The sequence below is a fragment of the Vespa mandarinia genome, chromosome 11 (assembly GCF_050613455.1).
Source record: "Vespa mandarinia isolate Hongniang chromosome 11, ASM5061345v1, whole genome shotgun sequence".
NCBI classification, from domain to species: Eukaryota; Metazoa; Arthropoda; class Insecta; order Hymenoptera; family Vespidae; genus Vespa; species Vespa mandarinia.
This window is the reverse complement of record NC_140820.1, coordinates 172,079-191,699: the sequence shown is the minus strand read 5'-3', so window position 1 is coordinate 191,699 and position 19,621 is coordinate 172,079. Positions and strand designations below refer to the sequence as shown.

Here is a 19,621-nt window from a genome sequence, read left to right as displayed (position 1 = left end):
TGAACCGCGGGAGCGTCTCGCAAACGCGCGCTTGTAATTCAGCCCATCAAGACGACGACGACGACGACGACGACGACGACGACGACGACGACGACGACGACGACGACGACGACGTTTTTCGTGTCAAAAATATAACGAGTCAAAGCGTCGAGTTAGACCGTTTCGAGCTCAAAAGTCGGTCGCTACTGCTTTTCCTAGTTTTCCTCGCTTTTAACATTTCTACCATAGACACGTTCTTTCGGTTTTGACGTCCGAGAAAAGACATTATTTTCTTAGCCGACAGCATCAAAGTATTATACACTTTGAATTTCGTAAGGAAAGGCTGGTAATACAGCCTTTCTTTTTGCGATTCTTCACCGGGTGATTTTGATGGATGGCTGATCGAGAGAATCGCGATATTTATAATATATCTCGTCGTTTTCTTCGTAGATGTTTATATAGAAAGGCACGCGCACATCGTAGGACGCACCGAGTAACGCGAGAATAGCGCGATTGCAACACTCGAGTGGACGACTGGTGTATGAGAAACAAGGAGAGGCAGAGACAGATATATGGAGATAGAGGAGTCACGAGATTTTAGCTCGGGATGGTATACACGACTATGATAGCCCGTTGCATATTTCAGGATTCGCTCGCCAAGCGTGCTTGCGAGATCTCCGACGCATCTCTCTTCCCCCTCCGCCCTATCTTCTATCTTGTACAAGAGCGAGAGGCTAAAGCTTCGTTATTTGACTGGAAGTGCCTACTGAAGAGAAACGTTCAATTAACGTTTCGCAAGTAGGAAAGTTCATGTTAGTTTCGACGGTGTCACTTTTATTAAGGAAAATGGCCCCGGTACAATGAAATTTCTGACCAGCTATGCGTCCGAACGATCTCTAGTCGGTCGTGAATCGTGACACGAGCTATGGTTGGTTGGTCTATTCATCCGTCGCGGATGACGTTCACGATGATAGAGAGATAACGGCGAGGAACGAAGGTTGGTTTTAATCGACGAGAACTATGACACAGTTTCCGAGATGTTAGTTCAGCTTTAACGCGTCTTTCGCTCGGACCTCTCTAACTCTTGTTGTACTTGAAGCTACCTGCCGGATACTAGAATTACAAGCCGAGTCTTTGGGTTAGCGAACCCGTAGACACATTATTATTGCAACGAGATCCAACGAGCATTAAACAACGATAAGGGGTCAACGATGTGTTCGCGCTCGTTGAAACTCTCCTCGCGCGGTGTGTTCGCGCTCTCGAACCCCCGAGTAATCCGAGTCGAGTTTGTGGCCTCAAACCTGTCCTCTCGTCGGATAGAATCGATAAAATGGCAAACGTGACAATCCAGATCGATCGCATGACTTTCCTACGTGTATCTACTTGGTTGGATTACGGCTTAACTGGAATCGTTCAGAGTTTATAGTTATAATTCACGTTTCTATCACTTTATCCGTTTAATTAATCGTCCCCGTAATTTTCATTTCGAAAGGGGAATATCCTTTTTCGTTCGCCATTGGACTCCTTCTCATCGATAAAATTTCTATATAAACGCGATCGCTCCCCCCCCCACTCCATCGAGCGTGTTTCCTTTCGTCGAACTTTTTTTCCTTTTTTTTCTTCTTCTTTTATTCCATTTACTCGATAAACTGATATTACTGGTGTTATTAATCTAGTACCCTATTACCACGTGAGACATTTGCCGCCCACAAAATAATAATTTTTCACTTTTCTTTTTTCACTTTTTTCAGTTCGGTGGAAACTCGATTACCCATGTACCATTGTCAATCAGCGATCTATTGTCGCGCGACATCGATAAAACGCCATGCTTGATATTTCAAACGCGTGGCTTACAATTACGTACTATGAAAATTTCATCTTCATTTTCATTCCAATTATGAGACCATTCATCGTCGTATTAAAAAAAGGTATCGCTCTTCTTTGTTCCAGGTACGTAAACGAGAGATTGTCCGACCGTCTTGGCCGTTTTCGGTAAGTCAACAAGATTTGTAAATATGAAAGAGGATCTTTGCCGTATTCAAAGCGGTTCCGTACTTTGCCGATGAAACGGCGAGTTATCGTTAACGAATCTAACGATCTGTGCGTAACGCATAGCTTTACGAGATATCAGATCATTCACGGCACGATTCATTCCTGGAACGATTTCAGACCGTACGAATGTATTTAAGTGGGTTAAAAAGGAGTTAAAGAGAATTAATGTCGATGTGTATGCGTGTACCGCATCGTGTACCGCTGAAAGTAGCCTTTTTTCCGAAATAAAGAGCGTGATCGAAATTTCAGATAATTCATTATCGAAAGCATCCTTCTCGTTTGATCATTATTCCGACCGATAAAACATAGTACGTTTGTCCGTTTCGCTTCGTTTCGTCTCGTTTCGTCTCGTTTTTGGTTAAATAAATTCTCTTTCGTTCGATTATATATAATCGATGGGACGAGAAAAGAGAGATTATTAAAAAATCGGTCGAGCTGCCGTGTCGTATCATCTTTTGGCGAGAGACACTCGATGGCACTCGAAGCCGGCCGAGATATCGCAACCTCTTTCGAAACCGTCCACCCTCGCTCATTCTCCCTCTCGCATCATCTAGAATCGTACTCGAGGCCCTTCATCTTCACCTTGCATCCCTCTTGGGGTATCTACTTTAGCAAAGTCCTTCTGTCGCCTGGTACTTGGTAACAATGCATTTCTCATCCCATCGAGCACCTTTCACAAAGTGAAAATCTATTATAAATGTCGTCGGTAAAACACCGAATCGTATCGTAGTAGTTATATGTGGGACAGAGCGCATTTAAAAACTTGCAAACGGTGAAGGAGGGGGCACGATTTCAATGGGAATATTCTACCAGCGTGGTGGCTGATAATAGTTTGAAAAGAAGAGCTTGGATCGATTTTATCGTGTCTATATCGATGTCTCGAAATCGTACCTTCAAAGTACCACCACTTATATTCGTTTTCGTAGGTACGTTACATCCTCGTATTGTACTCCTCGAAACTTTTTTTCATTCCTTTTTTCATCCCTCCTATATAACAAAGACGACGAAACTGAACGACGTAGACGGATATCCGTTCGTCCTGAGCCTGTGTTCGTTGGACGTGGCGAATAGTATACTTACTTGGGATATCATGGTTTATAATGACCGATAATAAATCCCCATTCGGTCATCTTTCGGGAGAAGATCGGTCCTCCGCGAAATGACCAGCCGAAATTGCTTTGTCAATTTCAATCTAGAATTATATTTCCTGTCGTAATGCCCGATGGTAAATCGTTGCGTCTAGAATGGAACGAGACGGCTCGTGCGTAACGATTTCCTCTTAGCGAGTCGAATCAGGCTGTGTGATCGTTGTCAACAGGAAATTGCCCTGCCCTCTCTTTTCTCTCGTTATATAAATTCTCCTTTATACACGTTTAAATTCTACAAACGCTTGCGATTTTCTCCTCCCGTCGGAAGGGGGGATTCCTCGTTAATAGCAGAATAGACGAAAGAACTCTCGTGTCATACGTACGCGTACGTATACCACCTTTATAATTATCCTCTATATCTGCCGATATCTGCCATTTTACAACGTACCTCGTTATACAAGTGGGACGTAATAAAAAGGACATTGGCCGCGATATCGCGGTCATTAGGACATTCTTCACTAATCGAAAGGTGGCCGTTGCTTCTCTATCGCGTAATGCCTTCTCGACATCCTATTTCGGAGAAATTACATGCACCTGACGTCGACGGGTTTACGAAGATAATAAAACTAGGAGAAAAGAGAATTACGAGCTCGGCGAGTGAAATTGGCCGCGACAGAGATTTCCATCGTCGTGGAATCGTGGGTTGGTCGGAGCGCAAAGTCGATTTCTCTTCGAGGAGGAGGAGGAGGAGGAGGGAAAAGAAAAAATAATCAAACCGAAGAGAGGGACTCACACAGCACTTAAACAATGTAATTCGTTCGATGATTATAGACGGATACACAGTGCTAACTGTGTTAAAAAAAAGAAAAAACGAATTATCCCTTCTTGTTAAAACAAAGATGTCGACGAATTAATCCGAATTTCACATATGTCGTATTTCTCGAGGGAATATCACTCCGTTCGAGACATTTTTCTCTTTCTAATATTTCGACGTTAAGTAATTCCTCTTAAATGGAAGATCACTTTGGCATACGTATAAAATGCTTTTAAAATTAATTGAATCGACGCTAAGAAAGTTTTCCAGTTAAACGAGTTTGAAGAAAAATCTAAAACACAAAATTTGTCGTTTTAAAATTGTTAACTAGAAAAGTTCGATTAAATGTCGGTTAACACATTTTGGTACGAACATTTTGTTCTCACAAAGCAAGATATTCTCAATCAGACATCGTATCTAGAGTCTCCTCTCAAGATCAAACTTTTAGAGAAAGTAGGATTATATCATATTTTAGCTTCTTAAATGAAGCCATCAGCGATATTTGTGCCATCCCTCGACACAATATAGAATCGATGTGGGATAGGACGGAGAATAGAATCGTTTGCCCTCGGGCTTCTTATTTCCCTCCCCTAGTCTCGCTGACGTCGAAGGTACAAAAGCTTCGAAATGACACGAGTTTATGACGATTTCGATCGATCGGGTTGCGAACGTTTCAAGGTAAAAGGACGAGCTGTTCGAAATTCTTGATAACTATGACGACTCCATCAGAGAGTGCTATTCGTCGATTTACGTTTCGCTCGCGGCAGGATCGATTCCGAGCTCGCGCGAACACTTTTATTGAGACGTCTCTCTCAATTTGAGAGAAAGATCGAATAGGGGCGGGGGAAAAAAAGAATTTTCCATTCGACCAGAAGAGAATTCGTCGATAAACAAAATTGCGAGATAAGATTTGGAGATTTGGTGTATCCTCAACCAGATTCGTCGTTTCTCGTCGATATTCAACGTTCGGCAACTAGGACACCTTCTCGAGTATATGGTAATACTGACTTTTCTCCTTTCTCTCTCTCTCTCTCTCATTCTCTTGTCGTTTTCCGTTCGCGACTCGTTGCATAATTCACAGCGCGTTGCGAGGAGGATAAGGAGGAACGATCGAACGACGAATTAAAGTGGTTTCGCGTGTATACGGAGGGTGTTTCGAAAAATGAAGAAGAAGAAGAAGAAGAAGAAGAATGTAACAAAGCAAAAAGAGAAAAAAAAAGCGAGATGAAGAATACGCGGTAGGTACATATATATGTACCAGGTATGTGTTGTATACGCGGATGTCGTTCTTCGCGTACATAGACATATGTATATACGTACTAGGAACGATACGATATTGCTCCCTGTTGCTCGTAAATCCCTATTTCAATATCCACTCGAAGGTAATTAATAACCGTGCGCGTGCGTCGTACCAAGTGTCGAAACCAACGAGAGAGATAAAGATAGATGGATACTATGGCAACAGAGAGAGAGAGAGAGAGAGAGAGAGAGAGAGAGAGAGAGAGAGAGAGGTGGGTGGAAAAGAGGGACAGATAGAAAAGACTACTTTCTCTGCTAGAATCAAAATTAATTTAGCATCGTTTTATAATACCATCGCCATTCGGCTGACCGGTCGAGCGATTTATGGGGGACGATATTTTAGCCGTCGAATAGGGGTTGCCTGTGCTACCGTACTCTATACTACCTATAGTAGCGCGCTTAAAGCAGGAGGAATCGTGCAAACGAGACATCCTGGTCGTTACACGTTTCCAAGTACACCGTTGTTAACGCTGGTACGGTGACAGTGGCAAAAATCCCGGAGAAAACCGCACGAATCTCTCTCTCTCTCTCTCTCTCTCTCTCTGTCTGTCTTTCCCTCCATCTCCCTCTGCCCCTGCCTTTTCCCTCGTTATTTCATTGCCGAGCTTTTTTCTCGCGCATTAATTACCTTCTCCAAGGTAATTAGACTACCTCTATAGCGAAAATCGGAGGTCTAACGAATGAATTCTCTTCTTTCTACTTCTCTTCCTTTGCTTTTATTATCTCCGGCACTCTTATTCTACTCTTCTTCGTACTCTCATCTTTATCCTTCGCGTCGAGGAGTAGGTTTACGCGCTGTGATCCTTGTCTAGGATTTCTTCTATGCGCGCGTCCACTTCTGGATAAGTACAAAGAAGACGATAAATTCGAATTAAATGATTATAAATCAACGATAAATCTCGTTTGGAAACTTTTATAGGCATTTTAATTTCAACATCCATCTCCGTTAGCGCTATGCGCGAAGTCATACTTGCTCCACTAATCTTTTTCAAGACTCCCATTGTCATAATCGTAGTAAATATATCTTACCTTGGTCAAAAAGTGACAGGAATCCTATTAGCAGAGGACTACGCGACGCAACGGGAGGCGTCTTAATTGACGTGGACGCGTCCCGCTTGCTCGTTAACAACGATATTCTAAAGCTTGGTGCGTCTTCGAAAACATTGCTTCCTTCTCAATTACAAAGTAACAAGATTACGTCAGGCTAATCAGCCATCAATGTGCCTGTTCCTTCGATAATTACTTCTCTTCTTCTTCTCCCTTTTGTACGGTGTGTCATCATTTTAACGATGACTCGTTTAACGAACGCGTTATCTAACGCGCATCGTAGTCCGAAAATCACACATCCACATAATACAACATCCACTTTGCTTAGCAGCACGGTTTGCGAATGCAAAGAGAAAAGGTATATTTGTTTCTGTTTGTTTGAGAAAACGGTAATAGAAAATGCAAAGAGCAAAAGAAAGGTAGAAACGTTGTTGGGGTGTACGTCGGACGAAAGAATAGAGGAAAGTGATTCGATTCGGCGAAATGAGAAAATAGAAACGAACGAAGTGGATGAAAGTGGAAAAGAACTCTTTACGTGCGAGAATCGAACGTAGAGGGGACATTACGAGGTTGAATATGCATTATAGAGATTTGTTGGTCGTCATCGAGGCGTAAAATTTCTCGATGCGTTTCCCCAGGGCATATATAAAAATATCCTTTCTACTCGGGGAATAGAAGTCGGAGAGTTATGTGGTGGGATACACTGCAATAGGAGTACGGCGTTTAAGCATCGCCGTTCTGGTGTTTCGGTCACGATCCGCTCGGTCAATGTTTATTTAAACAGAAGAATTTGCATTGTAAATTCACGCTCTCTTCTATAACGTAACCACCCCCGTGAAGGGTGTAAGAGGAGACGGACAAGGAGGATCGCGGGTCACGGGCAAAAGGCTCGACTCTATTTCGGCTAGGAGAGGCGAAAACTCGAATAAAATTGTCCACTCGAATTGTGGACGGGGTTAATCAGCGAGAAGAGCGGCAGCGAGTGGACAACGTCGTCGCGTTTGGCATTAAGCGCGCGCATGCAACTGTGCCACCGCTAACCCAGGCAGACGTTCTAAACAATTTTCGAGTTTTCAACGTTGGCGCTACGCTAAATTGCAGAGTACCATTAACCTGTACCACAGTGAGTAAACTCCAACGGCGGAGTAACTTTATGCAAACGTAATATACCGGCTTTCGCGATCTCGACTTTTCTCTTTCACCTTTCTCTCCCATTTTAGGCCGACCAAGCAAAAGTTTTTTCTTTCTCCTCGTGCGATCGAATCCAGCAGAAAGAAAATTTTCTCTTTCGTCTTACGGCTAGGGCGCACCTATATATATATATATATATATATATATATATATATGTGTGTGTGTGTGTGTGTGTGTGTGTGCGTGTGTGCGCAATAGCGATAAAGAAGATCGATTTATAAGGAGCTCCGCGGCGGTCGAAGGTGGGGGAAATGATATCGAGAAAAGACGGAGACTTTTTCTCTATCGTCTATCGATTATCGAGGCGAAGGTAAAGGCGCTACGGCTAAGGAGGAAATTACACCTAAGACGTCCTTATCGGTTCCTTCTACAAACCACCGATCGTTCGTTGGGTGAAAACTAAAAGAACGCGCGTAGTTTAGGTAGAAACAACTTGTAGCTCGATTCTCGGATATACGTGACGACCAACGGTAATGGACTGGCCCCGAGACTGGTTTACTGTGTTCTTAACCCAAGCTATTTTACTTTCTCGCTCTCGGGGCTAACCAAGGCGACGATAGGAGACACGGAGCGAAGATAAGAAAAAGGAGATCGAAAGGAGATCGAAAGGAGATCGAAAGGAGATCGAAAGGAGATCAAAAGGAGATCTTTGCGCTGCCTTTTATTTCCTACTTCCCCAACCACTCGCTAACACGATATCGCCCAATTTCGCCACCTAGACTCCACTAGAAGATTCCCTTCTTCACACCCAAGAGACTCGATGCATTTATTCGAAATCAGGCGAAGCCAGTCGTTTCGCACGCGATCAATGCTTTTTCACCGAACCTATTCCTCTTTCGAGAGAGCAAGGTTTACGGATTCGCAACGTAGGAAATCCTTTCGGTAGATTCAATTACGAATGCTTTCGTCGATAGACGAAACCAAATGTTGAAACGTCGATCTACAAATACCTCGATCTACAAATACCGATAAGTATCAATCGGATTTCCGTTTTCGTTTGGTTTACTAGAAGAAAACTTTGATTCTTCGATCGTCGTCCGCAACCTCGACGCTTTTGTCATCGATTTGGAGACTCTCATCGCTTTTTCAATATCCCGAAACTTTTAAAAGAATTATTGCCTCGAGTGGTATTATTATTATCTATCGACAAACGTCCTTCTTCGTTTCATTCACCGGACCAACTTTTCCGGATCTCCATTGTATCTTATTTCTCCTCCTTCCGATTATTTTTCTTTTTCCTTTTCTATTTTCCTATTTTCCTTCTATTTTCCTTCTCCTTTCACTTTCGAAAGAGAACGAAAGAGAGCTTGGATATTTCACGAATTTGTAAGGGACGCGCGATTTGTACGTGTACGGCCACACGCAAGATCACCCTTATCGAACCCGTATCGGACCGTCGGTTATTTCACGAAATAATTACTCTCTTGCGAAAAAGCCGCTGCTAAAAAGCTTTCCCTCGTTGCCCTTTCTCGGAGCAAGCATGGCTCTATGCGTACGTGCGCGCGTCCATCCAAGCCTATCCAGGTGTCTATCCCATTCCAACGGCGTGGAAATAGTATCGTAAAAGAGTCGAGAAAATCAAATAATTCGTATGAACGAATAGTTACGATCGATCGATCGATCTATCGTAACGAAATGAACGAAATTATCGAGCACACCAGGTGGAATTGCAAAGTCGGTCCTTTTAATTCAATTGCATTAAACTTTCCCCCTTAGTCGATTTACGATGTCATATTGGATTATAATAAAGCGATAAGAGTCCCGGAAGAATGTTAAAACGTGGTCAGAAGTTAACGATCGAACGTCCGTAAAGTCTTGCGAATAAAAAGTCTGCAAGGAGGAAGAATTTTAACGACGTCTACGTCGCCATGATCTCGACCGTAAATTTAGTTTCGTCCTTTTCACCATCGTTGTTAATAAATGTAACGTTGCTCTGAATATGTATGATCCTTTTGTGGACATTGTATATACCCGTACATAGAGTGTATTCAAGTTGGTGAGATATAACTGCAGAGGATCGTTCTAAAGCAGAATTGAATGAGAGAGCGAGGGAAATAAATAACACCGAATATCTACTCGGTACGACTGGATTTCTTCTTAAAAACTTTCCGCTGTGCTTCCCAAAGTTGCATATCTTTTAAGCATAATATTTTTTTTTAACGCCGAGAGAGAGAGAGCGAGAGAGAGAGAGAGCGAGAGAGAGAGAGAGAGAGAGAGAGAGAGAGAAGAACAAATAAATAAATTAAACAGTAATAAAAGTAAGGGAAATTTTTGTACTCGGGAAGAGACACTGAGGTCGTCGAAAAGTCCAATTATCGATACCAAGGAAATTTATGATCTCGACGGATACTTATCCAAGTAAAATATTACCGACGAGGAGTAATACAATTTTGCTATGGTTGTAAGGTGCCCGCTCGTGTAGGTGTGTACGAGCGAGCATAGATGTGCATTCGCGCGTGCCTGCCGTAAGCATCGCGAAAGGGTGAGGTAGTATCTAGGGAAGGTCCTTTGACCGGCTACCGCACAAGTCCGTCAGGCATGTGTATGCTCATTTGCATGGATTAGCCGCTTGTGCGAGCTTTCGATGTAGACTTCTCCTCTACGTCAATGCGCATTAGCTTCGACGCAACCCCTCGCCTACGTGCTCCTCTGTCTCTGGGAATAGATTATTGCATAGATTTAGCATTCCCGATGCGTTTACGCATGCCGCACAGAATCAACGGCTTCGTGAACGAGAAAAAGGCCGACGGCAAAGGAACAAAGCACTGTTGGTCGAACTTATACGCGTTTCCCCTTTGGGATAGGAAACTGTAGAATTCGTCCTTAAGACCAAGCTAACTTTAATGTGCCATTCCAACCCATGGCTCTTTTCCATTTTCACTTTTTCCTGCCAAACATTCCTACCAACTAGTGCAATTGTATTTCGTTTCGTTCTACGTGGCTCCTATAAAAAGACGTAGCCCGAACGCGCGTTTCAAACGAATCGATTGTACTCGACGAGAGTACAAGATCGCGAGTAATTTAGATTTCGCTTGACGCGCGTCGTTGTCTGACAAAAGGTAGCAACGATACAAAAGACGCTTTGTTTCCTTGTCGGTTTTAAACGCATCGCCCGGAAATGAGGTCTAGCCTCTCAAATATATTCGATTCGTTTCGTTTCGTTTCGTTTCGCTTCGTTCGGAACTAGGCGTAGTAGGTACAGATTCGAAGAGTCTTTTTCGCAAACGAAACTGCCTCGGTTCGCTCTCGTATCGCCTATCTGGTATCTCTACTAACAAGGCCTCGATATCCCATATGCGCATATATATATATGTATGTATATATGTACCTACCTACCTACCTACCTACCTACCTGTATTTTATCTCTCCGGCGCGCCGGTCGCGTGCACGCGTACACAGTTAATAGCCAATAGCCTCTTTCGACGGAAAATACAAAGCTTGTCATTGAGCCACTGCGAATTTATAGCATTCCGATTGTTTCGCAAACAGCGTTACCAGTATGGATCCGAGTATCTAATCGCCTATCTATGTACTATGTAAACACGTATCGTTTCAAAACTTGGATAGAGAAATGTAAAATGGTTCACAAATCGTTTCAACCAAAGTCATATAATTATGGTTTCCTGCTAAACCAATGAAGAGAGGAAAACATAAATAGAAAGTAAAGGAAAAGAGAGGGGATAAAGGAAAAAGGAAAGAGAAAAGAAGACTGGATGGAATCGTAAAATTGTTAATATCGCGTAAATTCTTACTATTAGTTGCGATCAAAGCAAGTAGCTCGATAGGTTATCGCATAAATTTAACGTTCCTAGAATGTTTACCCAGCTACGTACACTTTGCTTGTCCGGCGTAAGTTACATAAACCCAAAGGCACAAAGGTAAACCAAAGGCAGACGAACCAGCGACAAACGTTGATTGAATTCCGAACTTCCGTTTATCTGGCGCGCAGTATCCTTCTGAGCCGCCGACGCATACACGGCTCCATACATAATCCTTCTCTTTCATCATTACCCGTACTAACGTCTCCCGTCTATCTTTGATTATTAAACGATTACGATCGCATCGATATAAAGGCGCCCGTCCATTTCTTCGTATTATTTTGTTTCGTATTAATACGAAACAGCGTTAACGAGGAGTTTTATCTTTTGGGAAAATTAATTAAGCCTGCTTTCAAAAGTTCCTCGAGAAGGGTAGCCTACGGTGGTAGAGTGGGGTTACGTGGTTAGCAGACTTACCTAGAAGAGAATGGGAAGAAATAGCAAAGGCGGACTCGCACCACTGAATATTCATATATTATAATCAACTCTCTCTCTCTCTCTCTCTCTCTCTCTCTCTCTCTCTCTCTCTCTCTCTCTCTCTCTCTCTCTCTCTCTCTGTTTCTTTTAGAACGAGCTAGACGTCGTGCGTGCACGATTTTCTTTTTCCCCTTCATCGACTCCTAGGGTCTTCGTTCTCGTGTTTTCATCGAGCCGAAAGACTAAGGACTTTGATGCATAACCAGACACAAGGCCCTCGTTAACTTGCTTTCGTTCGTCCAAACGAATCATTTATCACGGCGTTATTCAAAAATTATTAGTTATCCTCCAAAGAGGAGGAAATTCAATAAAACAGAGAAAACAGGAAAATATATAAAGTCGAGGAGACGATATCTTATCCTCTATGGCTTTCGATTAATTAATGCCCTCCTCCCCCGATGTAACCCAGAGAACTCTCCGTGGTGGGAAAACTGCATAAAACAAAAGTAGAAGTCGAATGAATCGAGAGTGGTTAGAGTCGGGAGAGGGTAGCGAAGGGTGCTTTCGAGTCGGCCGCATAACGAACCGATATCTGCATCGGTGTACTTCAGGGACGATGAATTATACGGCACAGAGACGGATAAGAAAGTCAAGTGGCTCGGCGGACCGATCTATTGGCGTATAACGCGCTTACGCGTTACATACACTCCCACGGTGTACGCGAATATAGAGAATGTTCCGAAATAAGAGGTAACAAGACAAAAGATCTTCTTAAAGATCTCTAAGAATAGAGAGCAAAAAATGAATTTCTCTAATCGATCGATAAAGCTTTCGTCAATCCGATGTTACTTTCCGCTATTTCATTCATCTTCTCTGAAGAAACGCAATAGCTTTTATTTTTCTCGACGATACGTCGATACGTTTTATAGAATGCGTAAAGTTAAAAACATATGTGCGAGCACGCCGACCTCTCGAAATCCATCAACAACGCTACTCTACCGCTTCCGTTCTATTCGAAGAATAGAAACGAAAGACATTGAGGATCGTTACGTTTCGTTACCGGGTCAAGTGGATCCCGTTAACGAAGCGCTTCACTCTTAGCATTCAAATCACACTGTAATGATCCGCTCTTTTTTCCCCTCTTCACAACCATCCTACCCTTGTCGTCCTTCCTCTTTTATTCATCCGACTCTTTTACAATTCCGGTGTCATCGCAAGGGTGTTTGCTCCGACAATTATCTTGTTTCTTTTTTTCCACGCGACGAAAAGTCTAGAGCTTTGACTTTTCGTAAAAGTCAACGAACGATCTGCTTTGTGAATAATACTTGCTGGGACCTATTCCGAGGATATATCGTTACAAATACGATTCAACGAGAATGCAACACTATTGCATCATATTTCGAAGGCCTAATCGAGCAAAATATCGTACCTCGGACGCAAAATATCCCTAATATAGCTTTTAATCGTTTCACCCTGATACTAATTATTTCCTTTGTTCCCAGCTGTTGCAATTTTATGCATATCAGAATGAAGGTTGCTCTTTGCGCTTTTTGTTTATCCCCGAATTATTTCATATACGCACGAGAACGATTAAATATTTAACGTCGTAGTAATTAACCTATGCGTTACTTATCGCGATCGAATCGGTAAACGAGATAGTTTATCAAATTATTCCGTCTTATCGGATCATTTCTTTTCGTCATCTTTATGATCTCCTCGTTGACCTACTCGACGTAATTCTCAGCGTAATGCTTTATTGCGCGACGGTGAAAAGTTGCTACGAAAAGAAAGAAGGAAGGGAGGTAGCTAGAGTTGGATCTGGAAATCATGACACCTGGTGTAACTCAAAAAAAATCTACAATCCTTTGAAAAACGTTGTCGATTCGTCTTTGTTGATCCGCGATCTTGGTTTCGTTACAAAGAAAGGAGGAGATTCTATAAAAAGAAATGAGAAGAGGAAAAGGAATTTCTTACTCGATTAGACGGAATCGGTGGGTGGATTTGTTTCGTCGTTTTCTACTAAACTGCCGGAGAGAAGAGTCAGCTTTAAGAAGAGAGAGAGAGAGAGAGAGGGGGGGGGGGAGGGGAGAGAAAACTCCTCGTACAACTTGAATTAGCTCGTTTCGTATTTTTCCTCGTGATTGCTCTCACCTTCTCCCCTCCTAGTAATCTTTTTAACTAGACCTCCTCTCGTCTCGATCGACTTTTCGGCCATCTCTCGAGTAGAGTCCTTTTATTCACTACTCATCCACTCTGGTGGATGACAATGAAAAAGGAAGAAACGGTCTGTGAGAGGGAAATTAAAGGTCGCTAGGGAGGGGGCTTGCTCGTAGTCGTGTTGTCTCCAGCGATGCTCGTGATGACGTCGGTGGTTTGCGTCTCTGGTTGCCCACTAAAAGCTCCTGAGAACTCGGACCTAGAGTGCCAGCTTTTTATCAATTTGCGAGTAACCAGAGAGAGAGAGAGAGAGGGAGGATGTTTGCGGCTTAGGACGGTATAACGTTTTGAATATATACTAGTTACCTTTTCTAAAATAACTAAATCGCCACGAACGGTAATAAATTTGTTCGACAATTTTATTCTCACTCGTAAATCTTGTCGTTTCATTCACGGCGAAAGCCATGCCTCCGTTCGACGAGTTACTCGACGATGCTTTCATCCGAGACGACAACGAGACAGTTGTAAAATTAATAGTTTACTCACAAACTAACAACGTAAATCAATGAATTAATACTCGTTACAAGTTTCCTTCTTCCTTCTCGCGATTTTTAACCGTTAAATGCAAGAGTCATCATTTCCTCGCCGTACCTACTTCCTGTTACGAATAACAAAGTTTTCGCAGGCGATCGTTACCTGGTGTTCGATAAAGCTTTTGTGGTCGGATTTTTTGACATTGATCGATATTATACGATATAAATAAATGGGAAGAAAATCGCGTTCTACGTTCACGCGTAGAATATAAATATAATGCTTTTATTGTACGAAGGGACGAATATAAAAAGGGCATTTAAAAAGTTTCATAAACATTTCTTATTCCATTGATATAATATCATTATAATATTACTTTTTCTCGTCATAGAGCTGATTTCTAAAGGAGCTAGCTACTACCTGTCCCCCATCGTAACAAAGGATTTCTTTCGTATCGTCAGGTTCTCTTCTCGACGTAGTAGTTTATTTTTCAATGGTACCACGAGAGACGCGTAAATAACGCGAGGACGCTCCGCGTGGGTGTGGCATAATACACCGTACGCCACCATTCTCCCTCTCCTCTCTGCTCTCTGGCAGCTCCTAGTGCAACCTATAGACAGTCGAAAGTGTAGCATAATGCTGTACGTCCTCGTATAATATACGGGCAGTTGAAAAGCCAAAGAAAAAGGAGGGAAGCGAAACGAGTTCGTACGGGACGACACGAGGAAAAATTATTCTTCGTTGGTCGCGCGGGAAGGGCAAAAGGTAAATAAATCTCGTCGCCTCGGCGAACTTGTCTTATTTTTGATCTTCTTTTTCGTTCTTCTACACCCTGCCGATACCGTATATATTCGTTTTAACGACCGGTGATGGTCGGTACGCCGGACCTGATTCTTGCTAGAAATATAATAATTAACGTCTCAGAATATGAGAAAGCGATTTGTTTATTATCGCAAACCGCTAATTTCATGCGACGCATATATAACTATTTTTCGTCTACACATATTTATGATATATTTACTAGAAGTGTGGAGAAATAATAAAAAAGAGAAAAAGGAAGAAAAGAGGGAAATGATCGATTCTAAATTACGCAAACACTTTACTCATCTTCTATTCGTCGTTAGATGGCGAATTTGGTCGGAGCGTAACAACACGATCGACCGGTCGCTCCGCTTTGCGCATGATCCCACTTTTACGATTATGCGCATAACTCATGTATTACGGAACGATCTAACCGGAATCATGCCGATGCATCGGACCTCTCTATCTTTTACTAGAGATACTATATTCTCCTCCTCTGGCTATATCCACTTTCATGTCATTTTATAGTATTAAAAAAACAAGTCGCATTATACAAATTGCTCACCTCGTTATTTTCGTTCTAATGTTCTAACTTTTCGATCTTTCGAGTTTCTGTCTCATCAAGTATATACGCTTTTGTAGTCGTCCTTTTCTTTTCATTAAAATCGAAATAGAAAAATATCCTTTCCAGAAATATATTGCCCTATACTTATCGAAAACTATCGAAATACGTAAATAAGCTTTCGACGGTAGATACATCCGAGCGCGACTTTGGATAGGTCGACTTTAAGCATCGCAGTCGTACGTATATCGACTTTGCTAGACGCGCTTTATTCTTTACAAATTGAGTCCAGACAACTACTGATTGCAACGCTCTTCGTCTCCTAGAGCACAATATACGTGTTACTCCTTTCCTCGCGCTCTCTTTTACTTCTTCGCGACGCGTCTTTATTCTCTCATACTCTTCTTTTCGTACGTCCCTCATTCAGAATTCGTCGCTCCTGAATGGTGAAACAGCTTGAGCGCGTGTTTCCAACTGCGCGTCAAATGTAAACGCATGCAAGAAGAGTATTTTTCAGAGACGACAAAGAATACGACGAGGGAGGGAGAGGGAGAAAGAGATGAATAAAAGTACGATCAATTAACTTATCACTGTCAAGATCGTGAGATTCGTAGAACTCTGAAGAAGAATTGAATATATATTCTCTAACGTCGTGTCTATCCATAAGGACATTTATATTATAATTATATCTTTAATTAATATAACAGCTGTATTTCACGTGATCTCGAGAAAAGGATTTCGATAGAAATTATATCGATATCGATCGAGGAAAAGCAGAGAATTCCGATTCGAACTCGAACTCGGCATCAGCAAGTTAAACGTTTTCTCTATTCACAGACGCGCGCTCGCATAGGCGTATAAAAACACAAAAGGAGGAAGCACGCTTTGCGTTCTTTTCCACCTCTCTCAGGATCTCGTCTCTGTGGCGAGACCACGTAGTAACGTCGTTTTTTAGCTCTCTCTCTCTCTCTCTCTCTCTCTCTCTCTCTCTCTCTCTCTCTCTCTCTTTCTCCCTCTCTCTCTCTATGCCTCCCCTCTCTTTCCCGCGGCCTCTCCTTCCATGGCTGGCAATCCCTCGCATCCTCCAAGTTGGATCATCGTCTTTGTTCGTCTCACTCTCGCTTTCCTATCTCTCTACCTTCCCCTAAGCAGCCTTTCTCTTTCTCTCTCATAAACACGTAGCCGCCTACGTAACTTACACGGCGTGCAAGTACAAACGTAGTCGTAGACGCACACACGTAATGTGTGCCCGTGTGTCTCGAGTTAGATGTGTGTCGGGCCGCAGCGTGTAACACACAGAAAGGCGCACTCGTTCGGAGGAGTGCGGATGCGGAGTACATACGGAGCCGAGGGTACGAACGACAGTGCCGCGTACACACCACGCCGTTCAACACGAGCGTTGAGTGTTGCGTCGTGCGTCTTCTCGCGTTCCTCTCTCTAACGAGACATTCTCTCTCTCTCTCTCTCTCTCTAAAATTCTTTCTTATCCGTCCGTCGTGCCGTCTTCGTCTCGTTGCGTCGCGTTTTTCGCTCCGTCGCTCAAACCTTTCCTCGAGAAAAAACGCTCTACTTGGTTTTACTTCCGTTGGGATAGGATCGTGAGTTTTATCGGAAATAAAAAGGAAGAGAGAGAGAGAGAGAGAGAGAGAGAGAGGGAGGGAGGGAAGGGGCGCGCGATCCCTAAAAGGATCAAAGATTTAGTAGTTGGGTCGTATTTCTCTTCTGCAGAGAAAAAAGAGGATGAATTTAAAGACGAGCTCGATCGATCGATCGAAGAAACGAACGTTGACTTTGTCGTGAAACCCGTCGAAGCCCGTTCGTGAGGTGACCAAACTATAGGAAATTGTGTAGGGGTTGCTTCGAGAGGGAACCAAGTTATAGGGGTGAGAGATGAACGGGAAGATCAACGGAGGTAGGACGAAGCGAGTAGCGGGACGTCGTCGAGCGGAAAAGTCTGTGGATTCGTCGTTGAAGCTTCGCCTGCGAGCTGGAGGAAGGAACGATACGTGAAATCGATCGTGTTGAAATGTCACCAAAGTGAAAAGATATAATAGGAAAAGTGCACGATGACGCGTCTGAAAATAGGCGTCTGGGAGTGCGCGCGGCGACAAACGTTTGAAATGTTCGATTCGAAGGTGGCGCCTCGGTTAAAAGGCGCCAATTTCGATAACTTGACGGTATTCGGGACGAGACCTCGACGACGTCTTCTTGGATCCGGTGGATGGACCCGATGCAACGAGATCTCTCGGGAAACTTTTTGATACTGCCTGTACTGCGGGAGCATTCAACGTCGAAAGAGCCAGCGCGCACGTTCTTACTCGCGTTGCTGCACGTGATTACGTGCAAAAGCTTGGTAGGATTAACGCGCAGAAAGGGTCGCGATCGATATTAGTTCATTGTTTGAACCCCCGTTGAGAGACGTTTCCTTTCTATTCCGATGGTTATAGAGAAGCACCGATAAATTTGACAGAATTCCAACCCACTTTGACTAACTTTTGAATGCATTCGATATTAACCTCATGGCATGTGACTAACGATGTCTCGAAACGATCGATAGTTCCGCGTGAATTCGTACTTTAGGAGATCGACTTAACTCGTTTCCACTCGTTGAAGAAGAAATTATATTTGTTCTCTGCAAATACGCGTTTGACGTTACGCAATGTTGGACGTAGAAATCGATTCGTTTAGAAAATTTGGATGACTCGGCCGAGAAAGTATCGCCGTACGTTTGTCTTTCTAGCCTCTTTCGATAGACCGAGACGAGCCAAGTCGTGCTCTTCGCCAACATAGATCGGTTTATCTTGCCCCGAGTTTCTCAGAGAGAGAGAGAGAGAGAGAGAGAGAGAGAGAGCGCCTCTTTCCTCGCAAGGAAAATCTTGCTCGGATGAACGTTCTTCAATTTCTATCTATATTTTGTAAATTTAGCGCTCTTTCACTTCGGAGGAAAGAAAATGCCAGTCGAAATCGTCGCTAGCCGTTATTCGCTAGTCGCGCCGTTAGCAAAAAAGTTTCGGATGTACATCACGTTTATCGAGAACGAAGTCGATATTGGACTTGACTCTCTGCGAATGTACACGCGCCAATACGAGCACACACCCACGCTTATCCCGTCCAAGTTATTAATATCGTATCTCGATTATCGGAATCCGTTTCGATCGATACTCGGCTCTCCTCGTCGACTCATTTCGAAGTCCACCCACTTTTGACCAAGCTAATTCGTCGTGCGGTCTCGCCTTCGAATTCCGATCACGTTCTTTTACTCGTCAATGGTCGTCCGTCAATGTTGCCTTTCACTCTTTGCTTATCTTTTGCTTACTAAAATCTTTATCTCCCTTCGTTGATTTTTTCTTTGTTCGTTCGTTCGTTTTGTTTTTTCTCTCTTAGACATGTCGAAACGACATCACTATTATTACAATTTTCTTCATTATTATGCATTCGCGTAAACGTCCGTTGGAATTATCTTAGGGACAGCAGGTGCATAACGTCGTTAAATGGCTAGCCGATGATGTAATCTAGTCTAGAAGCTGATACGAAGAATAAAAGGCACCGACGTCTCCGGCAAACTTGCGTAAGAAATTGATGCGATTCGTCGTCGACACCTGCGCCCCTTCTCTTTCTCTTTCCTTCCATTGCAATGGAATCTGGACGTTAATTATCGAACGAATCGCCCTTACTTCGTCTGTTTATTTCGTCTCTTCGACGAGAAATATTGGTAAAAAAAATTTCACGTAGAAAATCGTTAGAGATTATTTTTTAATGAAAGAGACAAAATCGTAGAAACGTCATACAACAATGACAACGAAGAGATCGATTTAAACGACAGGCTACAGTTTCTTCTATACGTTTCGAGGCATTTACGAGGCAT

At 43.0% G+C, this 19,621-nt stretch overlaps 1 protein-coding gene across 6 annotated transcripts in view; it reads left to right on the top strand.

Moving 5' to 3' along the window:
• LOC118441359 (dystrophin, isoforms A/C/F/G/H) overlaps window positions 1-19,621 on the top strand; it is a 223,015-nt gene that overhangs the window by 137,177 nt on the left and 66,217 nt on the right. For 4 of the 6 annotated variants that reach the window (XM_035865632.2, XM_035865628.2, XM_035865631.2 and 1 more), the window contains one exon: window positions 1,930-1,971. The exons of the other annotated variants lie outside the window; for them this stretch is intronic. In XM_035865632.2, the coding sequence (XP_035721525.2) occupies window positions 1,930-1,971 (42 nt within the window). The remainder of the gene's footprint in view (window positions 1-1,929; window positions 1,972-19,621) is intronic. 6 annotated transcript variants of the gene reach the window in all.